General features: G+C 40.8%; 1 protein-coding gene across 2 annotated transcripts in view; it reads right to left on the reverse strand.

Moving 5' to 3' along the window:
• EFNA5 (ephrin A5) overlaps window positions 1–18558 on the reverse strand; it is a 204225-nt gene extending 185667 nt beyond the window's left edge. Inside the window, exon 1 of one of the 2 annotated variants that reach the window (XM_048931397.1) lies at window positions 17947–18558. In XM_048931397.1, the coding sequence (XP_048787354.1) occupies window positions 17947–18071 (125 nt within the window). In that variant the 5' untranslated portion in view covers window positions 18072–18558. The remainder of the gene's footprint in view (window positions 1–17946) is intronic. The other variant, XM_048931395.1, reaches the window with a different exon arrangement.
• Window positions 18559–18836: the final 278 nt, after the last annotated feature.

The raw sequence follows: 18836 nt of genomic DNA on the forward strand, positions 1-18836 counted from the left end.
TTACATATTTTATATCTATGAGTATTTTGCACACCAAATGGCTGATCTCTAGTGAAAGAGAATCCTGGTTAAATAAAATAAAACATAGTCACATTCTTCCACAGAGATTTATAATAATATGTTGCCTACCTACTCATCAAAAGTCCATTTTTTCTGGCTTTGAAACATTACTGCTCTTTATGACATTGGAAAATAATGCCTTTGTTAGCTGTAAGGCAATGTAGTTAAAGTTCCTTGTCATCAGCATATTCATATTTTGAGCAACTCCCATCTATGCTTTATCTTCCTCACCCCACACTTGAAGATGAGGTTTCCTCCTGCTGTAGTGCTGCTAGAGGGTACAAGCAAAGCACACTGCAAACTTGTTCTTATTAACATGGTGTCAAGAACTTCTCCTATCTAGACAAAGAGCCACTGCAGAAACTAGACAATTCTATTCCCATTCGAGGTGAGTAAACAGAATTTGCTTTTATGCAGCTCCTTTCATATTCAAAATATCCCAATATGCTGTACAATAATGAGATAGATACACTGTCATTTCCCTAATCTTAAACAGAGGGCAAGGCTTTGTCTTGCGAGTAGGAAGAAAAGGAGGTCATGGGCTCTTTGAAGTTTCCTTACATCATCCTGATTGAAGGAAAGGAGGGAGTGAAGAACACAGCTGTGACAAAACAGACAAAGATGAGGACAGCTGACCATTATGAAATGTGTGAGACACATTTCTTTCAACACACTCAAGAAACACTTATCTAGAAGCAAAAATGAATCAGTGGGAAGATTTTTTTTTTTCTTTTAAGACTGGCAGCAGGTACAACGTTAATCATATATTTCTTTGAAGGTTTTCTTAGGCGGGAAGGCGGGGCGAACTAGGAAGCCCAGTGAGATGAATTTCACTTTCATCACAGTAAGTCAGAGATCTATATGCATACAGAGATTCAGTGCAGGAAAATATCTAGTAGATGTATTACCTATCTAGTCAACACAAGCAGTCATCCTATACAGAAGTGAAATATTCTGGCAAATGAGAATTTAAAAGGAGCTTAGGCAACAAACCTACTCAGGAAAGCAGAAAGGAACTGGGAGGGTAATAGCAGTTGAGCCAGCTCCCCCACACTGCCTTTGACCAGAGATCTGTCACCCACCCAGTGCCACCACCAGCACCTTCTCCAACAAGGAGGGGACTTGTTGTGGGAAGCACAACAACCTGCAATCTGTCTTACTGCCAAACTACACTCCCAAATGAATTAATAGAAAGTAGTTTTCTAATCAAAGTACATCCCCTGCATCTTGCCTTTCTGCTGCACAGCCAAGACTACAGCTAGATGGAACAGGATAGCAGCAGTTAAGCCCTTCAGAAAACTTTTTCCATCACTATCCTGGTTAGAGCCTCAGGCAGTGGGAGAGAGACCTGCCAAGAACCCATTCTCATCACTGAGCAGTTCATAAAGTGCAGCAGAACCTCTACCAGTACCACCCCCCAGGAGAAAGATGTTGGTTCCCCTTCCCGTTCCCACATCCCACCTAATTAATGCCAAGGCTATCAGCTACACACATCTAGCACCCCTTGCTGACAAAGAAAGGGTGGGTGCTGTGAGTCATTCCAGCTCAGCAAAGTTTTCTGCAACCCACAGCAAGTTCTTGCCCCTGTTTTGTTGGAAGCTTCCTTACCCTTTGCAGTGATCAGTTAAGTGTTCAGTTGTGTCCGCTGTTTCATTTCCCCCCTCTGTCTTTCTTCTCCTAACACATGCATGCTTTAGCCTTGGCTATGGAGTGCTGACTGAGGAGGAACAATAGGAGCCTTTCAACTCTTCAGAGGAAGGCTCAGCTCAGAGACCCAGTCAATATTCGCAGCAGTTTCAAGCCACAGTTTTACAGTTCCTTAAGCAGAGCTCACCACTCAGGAACCCCCAGGCATTACCCAATTTTATTCAAATGGGGAAAAATGAAGTAAACTGATTACCCAAACCACTTTGTTCTGTGGCAATGATTATTTCCAAGAAAGACAGAGAAAAGGAAATGGGAAGAGGGACAGGAAAGGTATGGGGACACTGAACAATACCACAACTTAGGTTTGAAGAGCAGACAGACATTTATAATTAGAATGGCCATTTTTCTCCAAAAACTAACTAGCAAAGTTCAAAAATCACGTATCACACAACTACTATAAACAAATCTCCTAAAGCGACCCAAGCAAACAAAGTATGCAAAGAGGATCATCTCACCAGCTACCTGAAGTTCTTGTTGCTCTCTGCAACACCTGGGTCACAGCACAGCCATACATGGACTATAGCCATGCACCCTTCTGCACAGAGTGATGCAACTTTCTGTTCTGCTTAAACACCACAAGTAAAAAAAAAACAAACAGAAAAAAAAGCAAAAAACATGTTCAGTTTATTGAGAGAACAAATATAGGAAAAACACAAAGAACTGACATTTTTCATTTAAGCCACAGCCAAGATGTAATTATTAACCCAAAAAAAAGAGATAATTTTATGCATAATGGAAATACCAGGAAATGTTTTTAAAATACGTGCAATATTGGGGAAACCATGTTTGCTAGGGAGAGGGTGGTCAATTAAACATTGACCTTCTTCCAGAAGTTTGTAGAATTAAAACAACAAACAAACGAAAGAAACATTCCATTGGAAAACTGAGGTTGTCATTCGTAGAACTGTATCCCTTCTTTCTCTTCTACCACCGCCATACACATTAAACACACAAAAAGAAAGAAAAAAGACACCCAAAAACGTTTCTGAGAGTGAAAATCCGACAGATTGACAATCATCATTTACCTTCTCAAACTGAAAGGCAGCTGTATGATTTTTCGTTTAGAATGGATGGAGTCTTGTCTGAACATGCTTTCTCACGTTAGACTGCACTCAAAGTTTTGAGCCAGAGTCTGACAAGCCACAGCTTAAACAGGAAAAATTACAGCTTAGCTTCAGTGGTGTCAGGATCTTTTCAAAAAACACAGTTTTTGTCAGCCCTGGGGTTAAAGTTCACATATCAGCAGAACAAATGTATCTTCCCACCTCCCGTCTCTCCTTTTTCAAAAAAAATCTCCTTTTTTCAATTTCAGAGGTTTGATAGTTTGAGTTGCTTTTTTTTTTTTTTTTTTTTTTTTTTTTGAGAATGTTGTATTACTGTCATGGCATTTGTTTGATTTTTTGAATGAAGTAACATTCCTAGCAGTTCCTAACTGCTTTCCATTCTATCTTCTTGTTTTAAAAGAATGCACAAACGCTTTTAAGCACAAAAAAAGTAGGTAGAAAGAACCAGTACAATTATAGAAAGACACAGACACATCTGCAGCAAAGGTCAGGCTCCTGAGCAAGTGGAAAGTACTTGTTTACAAAACAGTTCAAAAGACTGAAGTTGTGAAAGTTCCCAGTCTTAAGGAAATGAGTACGAGCTTTTCTGTACAAAAATCAGACAGTAAAAAAATTTTATTACTCCCCTTTCATAGTACATTCTCCTAAGCCTATATCTGGGATGAGAAATTCAATCAATACATGAATAAACAAATACTAATTTATTAAAAATAAGTAAAAAACTAATACAAATAAAATACATGTAACTACGCCTAAAAGAGGAGGTAAGGAGACCGGAGATCTGAAAAGAAAAAAAATATTAGTAAGCAACAACAGGAATAAAAAGATGGACTTCACAGAAATGGTAAATGAAAATAAATGATTAATCACTCGATAGAGATTGAATGAAAATTTGTTTAAAAGAAAAAAAATGCTTAACATTATTAAAAATGCTTTCAAATTTTAGAGTGAAAAAAAAACAAGGCAAAGTGAAAAACCATCCACTGAGCAGCTGATGCTTACTTTGTTCTTTTTCATTACTTCCTGAGTCTGAAGGATAAAAATCATGACATCCTCAATGATTCATTAAAGTATTTGGAAATTTAATGCAAATACAGCACAGGATCTGATCAGAACATGTTAACGCACTGTTTTATTTACTCGAATCAATGGGTACTACACAACCCAACTAACTACTGGTTACAACAGAACGCCACAGAAAAGAGTAATTAGTAATTCAGCATTACTGTAGATCAGAAGATTCGGTATTGCTGGGATATCTTCTCAACTGACAGGCTGTATTTGTGTAAAACATCATTACTGCTCCAGATATATTATTTTAATACCAGCACTCCTGCAGCGGTACACACCATTAGGTACGCAGAGCAGGAAAGATTCTCTCTGAAACCTACGAATTTATCTGCAAAACAAAACCAAGTGGTCAGTAAAATTTGTTTCTTTTTCCTTCTCTAAGGTGGGAATGTCTCTGAGTCCAAAGCGGTCCCTGGCTGTGCCATCCCAGCAGCAATCACAGGAAGCAGCACTGACCTCTCTCACGCACCGCAGAGAACGCCACAGAACTGCTCGCCCAGGTACCTCAACAGACCTCGGGGGAATGGCAGCTACAAAGAGCTACTGTGCCTTCGGTTAGTGTGTAAAACGGAGGACATCCTGTATTGAAAATAAGGCTTTCCTAACTAGAAAGGAAACAAGTGAAGAAAGAAGTTTGGGCTGAACCTACCTAACGTTAATTCTCAGGTCTTATAGCCATCCTGTGCTAATTTCATGTAGAAAACTAGATGTATCTTCCTCTTTACATAAAATAAAAAACAAGAACAGCAGCAAACAAACACAGAAATCCAAATTGGTTTCATCACTAATGCATTAGATCCACATTCTACACCTAAAATAAAGTGCCTGTGAAACTCCTCCAAACGCTTTGTTCTGAAGAAGGCCATTATACCAGCACTAAATCAAGAAAGCTAATATGAAAAATGGAAAACGGAGATGTCTTTTTACAGTAAGCTATAAAATATAGTTCAGTCAGAGACAGGGTCTGAAAAAGTAATATTAGAGGGATGCAATAAATCATACAAAAAAACTTTTTTTTCTTCTTTTTTTAAAAAAAACAACTACCATGCTTTGGATTAGAAACAGTAAATATGGAGATTCTCTTCATAAAGTGTTCCTGGCAAGTAACTTCTATTGAGAAAAGGTTTGCTCAGAATTTGAATGCAATGAATAGCCAGGATATAATGAGAAACAAGCATGATCTACCTCTCTAATTAATTTTCCTTCTTCACCTACACTGTCACTTGTTATGATAATGTGAATCTTAACCTTAATGAGAAATTTCATACCACCTTGATTAAAGATACCGTGAATAACAACACTTTTTATTTTGTTTTTATTTTAATGAAGAATCTCTTTATACTCAGCAAATGTACTGAACTTCTGCTAGAGAAGAAAATAAGCTATATGCATACAACTTTTGTGCCAAGTGCTAAAAGACTGATTTATATTTCATGTTTTTAAATGAGAATTATACTATTAAGCATGTTACAAAATGATCGTGTTCTCTGCAGGAAATGTTCCTGTTTTTTTTTTTTTTTTTTTGTAAACATAGTTTGTCTGGGGATGGTTTTAAAGTGTAAATTCCTCAATAAAATTGAGTACACATCCTTTAAAAGGTTTGTGAACTCAACAAACCTATTAAAATTCACACAATATCCTTACAATATTAGAAAAAATCAACTTCAAAGATCTCTGTGAACCCTGATGACAATGCGCTACAAATACATACAAATAACATTAATTTGAGTCCACTATTCTATAACTGGGTCTACTGACACGTGGACTACAAAATATGATAAAATTTCAAATATATGCACCGTGTGTTCAGTTTAAGAATTAGAACTTTTTTTTTTTTTTTTTTTTTTTTTTTTAAATGAGATTCAATTAAGAAGAAGAGGTTTATATAATCAATACACGTCTTTCTAAATTAAACATTGCCACTTCTTGAAAGATTTGTCTTCCGGTCCTTACGCTGTATTTCACAGCCTCTTGACACCCTCAAGTCTGTCTACTGGAAATCAAGGAAAAAGCAGTATTTGATATTGCTTTAAACAAAAGGCTTCGTGAAAAGACACTTTCTTATTCTCTTAGCAGGCCAGAACACAGTTACGGACCAGAGGGAGTAGGGAGGTGGGAAATCTTATAATTTTGGTAAAACTATACGTATTTTTAAAAGTGACAAGTGAAATGTTTATCATATTAAAGAGTTTACACTTCCAAGGAGTAGTAGGATCCTCTGGCAAAACACGAACTTTTTGTGGAATACCAGTGTTCTATTTTTACAAAAGAGAGAATTACTTCCTGAACACAATATTTAAATTACATTAGCAAAGAACGAGCTCTCTTGTATTTGGACGTTCACAAAATCCATCTAGTCTTTAGAGAGCATTATGTAGGAAAGAGTGCTGTATCACATAATGCTTTGGAAAACAAGTAACCTCTATCTCCTCCTAACTTTGAATTGCTGTATCAGACTAATTTAACTTTCACAACCTTAATGCTTTTTCTTTTTAGCACATTCCAAATTGTCCTGATGCACCAGGAGCCCCATACAGTTGCTGCCTGTCTGCTCACAGCCATTGACACCCAGCACCCAGCCCTGCAGCCACCAAGGCACAGCAACCATTCACTTGCTGGGTGCGCTTCATCTCTGCGGCACTCAGGTTGAAAGTCCCAACCCAGCAGAAGCTGTTCAAGAAATCTCAGTCAAAGATCATCAGTTGGAGGCGATCACACAAATACCCATAGACCAGTCCCCCCACACCTGGCTCACAGAGCTTGCGAGGCCTTATAAAAGGCCTGACAACTGAAACCATTTGTGCATCACAGCACCCAGTCACAAATGCACCTCAATAATGTCCCCTCTAAACCTCTGAAGGATGGAGTTGAACACTGCCTGAAATACTACAGAAAAAGAACATAAAAGATGATGGATTAAAAAAAAAAACAAACAAAAAAAACCACAAAACAACAACAACAACAAAAAAAAACAACTTCAATCCTGGTACCATCCACTGAGCATACAACACAAATAAATGGAATCCATTCATCATTAGCACCCATCAGCTCCTAACTTCAGCTACTTTTAAAAACAAGATACTTATTTATATTGCTTTCCTCAAAGAGCTTCAGGGACTGTTTTTTGAAAAGTATTATAAGTACCTACAGGTATAAAATGGCAGAAATAAAATCTAAGGCAGCCAGGCACCAACCAGTCTCAAAAACCCCACGCACTCGTCTGCATCTCTACACACCTGAAGTATTCAAAAACCTAGCTCTGAGGATCTATTCTTTTTTAAATCTGTGGGCCAAAAAAATTTGCTTAAATAAATTATTCATTTTCCAGCTACAGAAAAAAAACATTAGTACATATTAGGGCGACGGCACGATTATCACTTCTGCAGTGTCTTTCAGGACAGTGTTCTACAGATAATTCACTCTCTGGCTATGCACTTGCGCTTACATTGGGAAATATCTGTGTACTGACAAAGACTGGCACACACACTCTTCCAAAGCCACTGCAGTGGCTCTCCAAAACATCACCCTCCTGATTCCACTCGGGATGACCTGCATGCCAGGGACTGTAAACCAAAAAAAGCTGAACAAGCAAAATTATCCATAGGTACTTTCATTCAACATTTTTTATTCACGAAGAAAAGCATAGAAAGGATAAAATGACTTGCACAGACATAACAATGCAGGGAAATATCGGCTCTGATCCCAGCAATTTCATTGGAAAGCTCAGTTCACCATAAGGTGTGCAAGAGAGAAAGAAAGAGAGAAAGGCAGAAGTGACTGAATGCAAAGGGAAAAGTGCTTGCAACTTAGGCTAAGTGAGGGGAAAACACAACCTTACAATTCAGGTCTTTTGAATACAGGAATAATAAACTTCCAAGTAAATGTCACTTCACTTTGACTGAGTTTCCCCCATCGGGTACTGTATATATATATAATTTTATATATATAATTATTAGGCACACACTTTCCATGTTCTTTCCCCCCAAAAGCAGAGCTGACAATGGTGACAGCGGAGTGTGTAATTAGTTTTTATTGTTCCCCTGACAGCCATAGCTCTGGAAGGACCCCTTGCCTTTTCCATTGTAAATGTTATGGAAAAATACACTAATGACAGGCATTTAATTATGGGCACAGCGACCATGATGGGCGCTGAGCCAAAAGTGATTGGCAGATTTGGATACCAGATATTCATGGCAATGTTTTTTTCCCCACACCTAGTAACTCAGATTACTGAGTTTTTTTAAGTATCTTTTCTAAGCTTTACTTATTGGTCATAGATATTATGACCAACAACGACCAACTTGAAAACACACAAGAAAAACGGATAGACAAAATGGTATCCTTTTGCTCAAAAGCAGCAAGAAGTCTTCTCAAAGAGCTCCATCCAGTGACAGTGCCATCAACATAAAAGAAATCCCCAACTCTGGCACATGGATGACATTTTTATTTACTTTTTAAAAGAGAAATTATATCTACATAGAAACAGAAAGATATTATATTCCCTAATACATCTTTATTAAATATTTACAAGTCTGTCCCACATTCAACTGTAGTTGCTGAGGTGCTTTTTCGCCTGATTAATTAGCAATTGGGAGACACGCTTTTTGGCAGCTTATGTATCCCTATTATTTCGTCTGGTTTGGCACAAAAACTCCCTTTTGGGAGCACCAGTATTTGTACTGTACCCCGCTTAGTGATGGATCACTAATTTTTAATAAACTAAGCCCTGAGAGAACTATAAAAAGATGTATAAGTGTTTTGGAGCAATAACTGTAAACAAATACAAAAAAAGGGGGGGGGAGAAGAGCTTTTTTCAGTACACAAGTTTGAGGTCTTTTCCAGACTACACATGGATAGCCCATCTAGGAGATTACACGTATTCTGAAGACACGAGTCTGAATTGGCTCTTAAATACTCAATCCAAATCTCTGCCTTCATCTTTAAAAAGCTTTTAAAAAAGGGACTAGTTCATGTGGGTGCATATTTTCCTTGAAGAATGCTATATCTGAATGTCCCCTCACTGTTTCTCATCCCTCCCCCACCACCAGATGAATGAAATTGCTCTGTGAAGCAAATCTCTATGAAGAATGACCACACAATTCTGGACCAAACGGTACTAAGTCTATGTAGCAGTCACAAATCCCTAGCTAAATCGAACAAAGCAACATTATTCCTAAGTGGTAAGTTTGGGAATATAAAAGTGAAGCTGTCTGGCTCTAAAGTGGAAACTTGTAAATAGCTATAGAGTCAATGCTGGCTCTCCATCCCCCATCCAGCTGGCTCTTATATCAGTAACTTAAAAAATGCAGTTTGCCATTACGGTGGCTTAAGGCACTCTATGTGCCAGTGCAATGACCATGCTGTGTGTGTGTGTCAGAAGGTCAGTACTTTCAAATTCCAGAGTCTCTCTTTATTTCCTTCTTTTCTGGAAACAATAAGAAAGAGAAGAGGATTGATAGATCCCATTTTGTTAATTTCTGCTCTAAAAACCACCCTGCCTGTATGAATATATATCTATTTTTAAAATTTGATTAGACATCAACTAAAGGGAGAAGAAAAAGAAAACCAACAAAACAAAACAACCACCACACACACACAGGAAAAAACCCCAATGCAGCTGTTTTTCCTGCTCATTAACAACATTAATTAGCAAATACCTTTGGAGCAACTTTTTAACAACTCTGTGGAAGCCAACATCATTAAAGCTGTTAGCAGTCCTCACCTAACACTGACGAACTAGCAGAGCAAACTGAGAACTGTACCACAAAGATCATTATCAAATCTATCAGTAAGTGAAATATTTACTTTTCTTCCCAGTCTCCTCCCCCCCAAAAAAAACAAAACAAAACAAAAAAAAACATCTAGATATTATTTGCACAGCACTACCAAACCAGCAAAATCATAGCCGCACATTGGAATTATTCTGTCTAATTTTGAGGAAAAGATTTAGAATACATTCAGCTCCAGCTTCGTTAGCACAGATTGATATAAGGTACTCAAATTTATGTACAAAATTAAAAGAAATATGAAGTAAAAATAAAAACCCTGTGTACAGCACAAGTACTATAATAAAAATTAATATGTATTTCTTAACAATTCCCTGTGAGACTAGATAATGGGATTAAGGAATGTGCACAGAGTGAAGGAAGAAGTTCTTCTGAACTGTAATAAGAAAATGAAAAACACTACTTTGAAGTCCACAAAAGCAAAAAAGTAGTTTCATTGCTACCCACAAGGGAGAGGCCAAAGTGCTCAACTGCACCTGATGAACAAACCACAAAACACGAATATGCCTCCACTGACCAGCATCCATCCACAAGCAAAATATGAAATCATCTTGGGGAGGAAAAATTATGTTCTTTTAATGAATAAAGAATGCTCATGCTATGCAGTAGACACTAATTTTGGCACAAAATACATCACAATAAAGTACGCATTTCTTAAATGTCATGAGGCTAAATTTTATCTGTAAGAATGAAACAAAAGGATATTCTAGTGAAGTGATGAAAGAATACGTATTTCACAGTCCAGATTTTCACCTCATCAAATGATTCACTAACAAATCATATCCTCTCTGCCTCCAAAACTGTTTCATCACCGACAGAAAAAATGAAAAAAAAATGGCATATACAAAAAATAACAAACAAGTTTTCAGGAGTCCAGTAAGAACAAAACCAAAAAACTGGAAGTTACTCAGTGATAAACACGCAGGATTTATCATTATTATTATTACTAAAGGTATTAATTTTGAACAATTCCTTATATTAAAATGCTGATTCACTGATGGAATAGCAAATATAAACAGTAAAAAATTACTAACATTGAACACATAGGTTTCATAACCCGCATCATCCCTTTTTTTTCACACCATGTATCAGCCTGGATGGGTAAATTCTTACACTAGATTACAGCGCAAGTGGCAGAACAAGATCCATAATCATCAAGGTTTTTCAAGTAAAAATCGCCAAACCTGAAGAATTAGACGTAAGGAGCTGATATTAGCAATTCAAGCAGATCTGGCTAATTAACAGGGCTCCTGTGTATCTTCTTGTTAGTTGATTTCCCTTTTGACAGCACTTTTACTGGCCATGCATTTAAACAGAAAAAAAAAAGGCCACATAAGTCCTATCACACTAGGTAAGAGAAAACGGGCACCTAACTCTTTTCCCAAATTCTGCAGCAGTCAAAAATTCACAAACTCATTTTTTTTCACACAGCTAGGACCTAACAGTGGATTTTCATCAACCTGTCAATGGTAAAATATGAAAGATGCTTTCCCAGATGAAAGTACAGGAGTTTTTCCCTTTTCTGTTACTGGAAATCACAATGCTTTACAGGAACAAAATAGAATCTCAATTTTTTCCCCTTTTTTTCCTAATTTTCAAATATTTGATTTTAACACAAATTAGTTTTAAAAATCCATGCGAGTGGATGTGCCTGATTCCGTAATGTAACAATTTAAGCTCTTTTTCTTAAGAAAGAGGATTTCACACAACTGCACATGTTCACATTTTATAAAATTATTTTATAAAATTATTATTATTTTATAAAATTATATTCCTACCATTTTAAATGAGTTTAGCTATAATTTAAGAGCCTGTAGAGACTACAACGAATAGGGAGAGAGCGCAGAGGCAAGGAAGACTTCCAGCGTGCGAAGGATTCTCCTCTTCTGTTCAACTATTTCGAACTATATTACAGCAGGATTTACTCACAATAACTGTAATATCACCAGAAAGCAGAAAGTTTCAATAACATGTCTGTTTATTTTAAACCAAATGTTTCCATTTCATTATATTGCTGTGCTGCTGACTCGATTTTAAGCACAAGCGCAAAGAAAACTTAAACAAAACAGGACCCTTTATTCTCCACAGTGAATTACACCATTCAGAAATGCTGGAAGATTAGTTTAATCAAGAGACTAAAGACATTTCTCAAAAATCAATGCTCAGAACTGCATAGCAGCAGAAGAAAATCCCCGTTCAAAAGCACCTATCTTTGCCTTGCAAAATCGGGAAAGCTAACAGTGAGCCAAAGTAGGACAGGTGCGTCTCACAGCTATGAGGAACCACTCATGCCTCCTCTCAGAAAGGTTGTGTCTTTATTAACATTTTCTCTGAGGAGATCAAAATGACCAGCCTTCCTTACGCGCCTTGTTGAAGCCTAACATTCCAACCCGCAGTACACTGCCCAGTGACACGGCTGCTTCAGGCAGCAGCAGTAACAAGGCACTCTAACAAGCACAGAGGGTTCTCAAAGCACATGCCTGTAATCTCTGTGTCAAGTTACATCTGTATGCTCGGGCACCAACCCACCTGGCTACCATCAGCCTCAGGGCTGCCAGTGTGAGATGAAACGGCACAAAGGGAAGAACGCCAACAATTAAAACATGGATCTACATCTTTTTGTTGTTGTTGTTGTTGTTATTTTACTTTAAATCAAAAAAAAAGACCTTTGCTAGAAGATGAGAGCTAAAAATTAGTTTCTAAAGCTATTCATCATCTAAATGCTTAGGCTTACTGATTAAAAATTCTAGAGATTTCATTCTCTCACAACAATTGTGATTTTACCCCATGCCACAACACCGTCTAGTGATACAATTCAATTACAAACTACAAATTACAAAAATACAAAGGCTGCTCCAAAAGTAACGCCTCCTATTTTATTATGTCGGCCCACAACATCAGAGGCTATTGGTTGGTGGTACGGCAGCAGAGGCTGAACCTTCCCATCAATACTCTGTTACATGTTGTTGCCATGTGACAGATGGCAGCAGAGGGGCAGCCTGACGACAAAATGGCAGCGAAGACTGAAGTGCACATGGAGCAAAGCTGTGGAACAGAACTCCTCTATGCAGAAAGAATTGTACCCAATTGCATTCATCAACACTTGCTGAACATTTATGGAGATCAAACAGCAGATGTGAGCACAAGTGATGTGGTAGTGGGTGGTGTGTTTCAGCAGCGGTGGCAGTGACGGTGGGTAACCTCCTCTGATGTGGAATTTACAAGCTCGGTGTGCAGGCTCTTGCTCACAGCTGGCAAAATTGCATAGTTAATGCTGGTGACCGGGCTGAAAAAGTCTTTTATAGCAGCGAATGTGCTCTATCAAATAGCGCTGTTGCGCTGTCTGTATCTGTTGTAGCTTCCACAAAAATAAGTTGGAGGCATTACTTTCAGAGCAACCCATATACATCTATACATACATATGTATACATTCACTGAATGCCATGCGTATTCACATAAGAACATGCACAAATATTACACAATACTCCATAAGACTAAAAAAGATCGTGACTCCTGAAGGACTCATTACATTGATTTACTTTCTTAGACCAGCATGAGGCTGGTTGATTGCTGGGGTCACAGCTATCCAGGGAGGGGGGGGGGGGGGGGGGGGGTTGGGGAAGGAAGGGGCATGGGAGGAGGACAGATCTTCTTCATCAGTCCCTCACCTCCCAGTGCTAGCAGAAGAAAGGGTAGTAAAGTGTCCTAACACTGTGCATTTCAGAGAGACTTGGTAAGAAGTTTTTCATGAAGACCATTTACCACTTAACAAGGTGCCTTTCACAAGAAGGTGGAAACCAGTGTAACTATTGTTCTTTGTGTGGTTTTTCCATAGAATGCTTCCAACTCCCTCAAAAATCCACTTTTAAAATAAATACCAGAATTCTTTTGGAGACACAAAGCGTTAGCAAAACAACCAAGGGTACAGAAAGCAAGCGTAAAGAATCGAAGGCTCTGGTACTGATCTTTTAACTACAATAAATCAGTCAAAGATTCTTTCAGTTCTTGAAATAGGCTGCCGGATAAAATGCTTTCAAAACATAAGCTATACTGCTTATACACTCTGAGTACTTAAGGGGTATTATGCTTTCTTTGGCACATAGAAATGATATAGAACACCAAAGCCAAACCAATGCCTCGATTTTGCCCCTCTTCAGCCCCTGCGTCTTAGTTGTTCTTCAAAAAGGCAATGGCCTCTTTCCTATTCCAACTGCCTGATTTCCCCATCTCCGTACACAGACAGAACTATTCCAAGATGGAAAGCAAGCAAAAAAACAGTCACGCTACCTCAGCATACACAATCACTATGCCAGTGATGAAGCCTTCAATCACAGGTAAGCAATGGGAGGTCACTGGTCCACCTCGCATGTCCTGAGAAGGTTGGGGCAGCCAGGCAGAGTGCTAGGGCTGTGCTGTGGCACTGGAGCAGCACTCACACACGTCTGCACACCCACCAACTGCAGCAGGACTCCAGTGTGTCATACACAGAGTGCACCTTGGCAAAGTCAGATGCCTTTCACGATCGGTGCCTACACAACCACAAAACTCACCTAACTTTAAACATCCAGGTTGGAAAACCCTGTTCCATGCAGAGCATTTATCCGCTTATTTTCCTGTTCAACGATTCCCAAGTATCTCTCTTAACAAAAAGCCTACCACTGTTGATGAAAATATGGCATCCAGGTTAGTAACTGGAGCTAGTCAACCGAATGTGAAATGCTACTGCTGTATAAAATTCTGTAATCAGCAGATGACTTCTCAGTTTTATTATCCACATAAACAGATGTCCACACACACAAAGAACATACATCAGCATCCCATGCCTTTGTAAGAGTTCTTCTGGGGATGTAATTTTGTACACCATTTTCTTGCATAAGATATAGCCAAATCCAATAATACTCCTAATAAAAAATACTTGCTTTCCTGAGACTATGAGGTTTGGACTCTCCGTCATCCAGACTCGAACTGCAAGTATTTTTAACTACCTTGAAACCAGCAACCATTTACGAAGCTACAGAACCTGCCACTGAAATAACTTGGAGGAAAATACCTATATGTAAACCACAACCATGAAACACAGTCCTGCAAGCAGAAAAATGTAATAATTACCACAAACAGTTCAAGTTGAACTTTTACAAGATTAAAAGCACTAGCAAGTGCTAAGTCAGTAGACCGCTTCAAAATTTGGCTCAGGTGCATGACACTTGGGCTGGATTTTCATTACAAGGACAGCGGCTATCAGGATTAAATGCATATGCTCCACTACCAAACAAACTCCCAAAACTACTTTGGATTCAGGGGAGTATTCTGCAACAAGAATACTTTTTTCTTCTGTGTAAGACCATATACGCAGTCAGCACTGGAAGACATTAAGGAAATGATTAGAATCTATGTATGCCTAATTCTGAGTCCACAATAAAAGTACAAAAATATCAGACATACTTACAAGCTTACTCAATGAATCATTTTCAATACACACACACACACCAAAAAAAAAAAAAAAAAAAAAAAAAAAAAAAAGATAAACCAAACATTTTATTATACTTCAAAAGCCTAATACTCAAACTCATCTGGCACTGGACTACACCACTACACCATTTCATACAGCATTTCATGTATGCTGGCAATTATACCAGAAAATATGGCTTAAATTATTTGTGATGACAGACTCAGGCTCTGTAAGAATACACAACTTTCTGTTCATCATGCTCACAGTAATGATCCTGTGGTACTTTTTAATTATTCTTGCAGAACTTTGGCAACTTTTCAAAAAATGTAATCTCAACTTTGTTAATGGACTCGCAGGCTCTCTTTACCTAAATACTGTTCACACAAGAAGCACTTTTCAAAATGGGCTGCTCATCAATTCAGTTCTGTGTCGCTTAATAAGGATGAGATCTTTCTGTATATTTGCTGGAGTTTCATACTAGGAAAACTAAACATGATGGTATCTGAGGTAAACTGAATCAATACGGAATTCTTAGACAACGTTTTCACAAAACCTCTCTTTACTTTGCCTTTAATCACTATCAACAGCATCAGCATTTCATTCTTAAACTGAATTAATTAGTCTCACACTGGTTTGTTAATTCTGAATAAACACAATAAGGAGGTAAGCTGAAGCAGACTGGCCGCGTTTAGGGGCTGAGGAATGACGGAATATTTTGCCTTCCCACTTCAAACTGTTATCTCACTGCACACACTCCCACTTACTTCTATGTGTATAAAACCAGACCATCCCTCTCTGAATCTGCCTATCTCTGGAGGCAGATAAATCACTGTGAAGCTGCTCCTACAGCACTGTTAGCTGACCCCAAAGTGCTGATAACCAAACTGAATTTTGCCTTCACCCCAGATCTTGACAAAGTGATTTCAGAAGCGCTCCCTTCCCTCTGGGTCTCCTGCACCAAACCCACCAGGCATTTGCCTGCTTTTCTGTAGCGCTCATGTAACTTAGGAGGCACTCTGCTTAAAACAAAGGGGAAATGTGCCTGTACGCTGCTCCTTCTCATAGCTTTAACTCAGGCATAAACATGGCACGTCCACATAGATGCTTTCATTGCGAGAGGGCAGTGAACGTTTTAAGAGAAAAATAAATGTTTGTTTTCAAACGGGAAGGTTTCACAGCATCTTGCGATCAAGCCTTCGTGCGGTTATTTGGAAGCATAACAAAACTAAGTTTTCTCTACAGTCTGCTGATGTTTAACACTGGATTAAGAACAGATTTCATTAACACTGGTGAAATACCGTTAAACTTATTAAAATCCCTTCAAATCCACTCAGTGCACAACTCTGCCTTCCAGACAAGGGCTGGCCGTCCCTATCGCTGCCTACATGTGCAGCTCTGTGCACTCATCACACGCAGGACCACAAAGTTAAAAATCCTGAATGTAAGGTTACGTTTGAAGCATTTTATTTTTAGCTGCTACGCCAGCAACATGTGCAGATCATTTAGACAAACCTATTTCTTTCAACAACCCCGCTTCTGCCCAGTGGGATTTGCGAATATCATTTCATTTTTTTCCTCCAACAGTAACATTTCATTTTGCCTAAAGACCGCAGCAAAAAAAAGCTGCTTTCGAGAGACAAACAATTTCTGAGACTGGTGGTGCTGCTAGGTTTAACTTTTCATCTTATTTGCAACGAACTATTTTTTTTAAGAAGCAGACATAAGGAGAGGAAAACGTAGAGACGAGCACTTAAAACTGCAGATGCTCATCACTCCCAGGCACGACTGCTACTTTGGGTAAATGCTTTTTGTCTCGAGCTCTTTCCGCCAACCGTTCAGCGCTGCGGCGCTGAGAGCAGAAGGCAGCGCTGGAGCACGGGACAGACATGGGAGTGAGGGGTAAAGTCTCCACAGCTCTCATAGAATGAACTATTGCCTTTGCGCACTTGGATATTCTGCCCGAAACTTCCTCCACCTATTCTGAGGCCGCTCCGGAATACAGAGCAGGGGAGTTTTCTGCAGGCGACACAGATCTATTAAAAAACATGACCTGTGACAAAAATCAATGCGCTAATCTTAAACCAAACAGCGGTATCAGCGGCATAAAAAAGAGATAACCTAAGATAAAATAGCCCCAAATTTACTTAGACTGGCTTGACAGGTTTAAAAAAAAAAAAAAAAGTCTGCTGGCACGTACTGCAAGAAGGCAAAAAACGTAATCCCCAGGTGACTTTTTACCCAAACACATGGATAACATTTGGAGCGGGGCTGCGATTTTCCGATGCTAAACTGGAGGGAAAACTCCAGAAAAATTGCACGAACCTCCCTTTCCCCGGAAGGTTGGCGCAGCGGCGCGCACAGCCCGCGGCAGCCGCCCCCTGGGCACGGGAACCTCGGCGCAGGGCGCGGGCTGAGCCCCGCTCCTCCCGACACCGCCGACACCGCGCTCCCCGACCGGGCACCAACCTGCCCCGACGGGCCGCGGGGCAGCGCACCGTCCTCAAGAGGGGCTGTGGCCGCCGGCGGGCCGGCTCCCCGGTCCCGGCCGGAGGCGGAGGAGCTCCGCGGGGCGCAGACGCCCGGCGCCCGCGGCCCGAGAGCTGGAAGCGCCGAGCTGCCGGAACGGAGAAAAACGCCCCCCCGCACCCCTCCCTCCTTTCTTCCCCCCGCCGCCGCTCGCAGCCCCGGCCCTCCGGAAAAGAAAGTTTTCCGGCCCACTACGCGAACGGGGGCAGCTCCCGCAGTCGCCGGGCTGCGGGGCGGCAGACTTGGGGCCGCTCCCCGCCGCCCGCTCCCCGTCCCCGCGTACCTGGGGTTGGTGCTGTTCCAGTAGACGGCGTAGCGGTCGGCCACCGCCTTGGCGCCGGGCTCCTGCCCGCGCACGCACACCCACAGCGCCGCGACCGCCAGCAGCAGCATCTCCACGTGCGGCATCGCGGGGAGACGAATGCGGAAAAATTCGGAAAAGGTTGGGGGGAACGGGGAGGGAGGAAAAAAGGCAGAAGTAAAAAATAAAAACAATTAAAAAAAAAAAAAGAGGATAGGAGGAACCGAGCCTTCTCCGGGTGCACGAGAGAGCGGGAGGGGATAACCGCGAGCAGTGGGCTCCGCGCCGCGCCGCAGCTAGCGAAGCTCTTGCGGCCGCAGCAGCCGGCGGGGAGGCGCGGCCGTGGCGCTCAGCGGGGCTCAGCCCGGCAGCGGGCGGCGCGCATTCACCGGGCGTCCCGCGCGGAGTCCCCGGCACGGCATGCACCGGGCGCCGCGGGGTGGGGGCGGCGCAGAGCGGGGCGCGGAGCGAGGTCCTCCCGCGAGCTGAGGGGTCCCGGCGCGATCGAGCGGCCGGCGGCGGGGAGAGGGGCGAGAAGCTGCGGTACGTCTCAGCAGAAAGTTTATGCCTTCCTTCCCCGCTCGAATGCCAAACCAACAATGAGAGAAAAAAAAAAAGGGGGGGGGGGGGGGGGAGAAAAAGCAGGGGGGAGGAGGGAAGGGAGCAAAACCCCTGAGGAGTTTGTTCGCTGTGCTGGTGGAGTTGGGGAGCCTGTTCTGCAGCACAGTGTGTCTTGAAGGAGACTTTGTGGAGTGGTTTTCTCGTCCTTCCTGTTCCTGGGCGGTGGATGCACCAAGGGCTGAGCAACAGCAAAGGCGGAAAAAAAAAAAAAAAAAAAAAAAAAAAGAAAAAAAAAACAAGGGGAGGGAAAC

Source organism: Lagopus muta, chromosome Z (genome assembly GCF_023343835.1).
Source record: "Lagopus muta isolate bLagMut1 chromosome Z, bLagMut1 primary, whole genome shotgun sequence".
NCBI classification, from domain to species: domain Eukaryota; kingdom Metazoa; phylum Chordata; class Aves; order Galliformes; family Phasianidae; genus Lagopus; species Lagopus muta.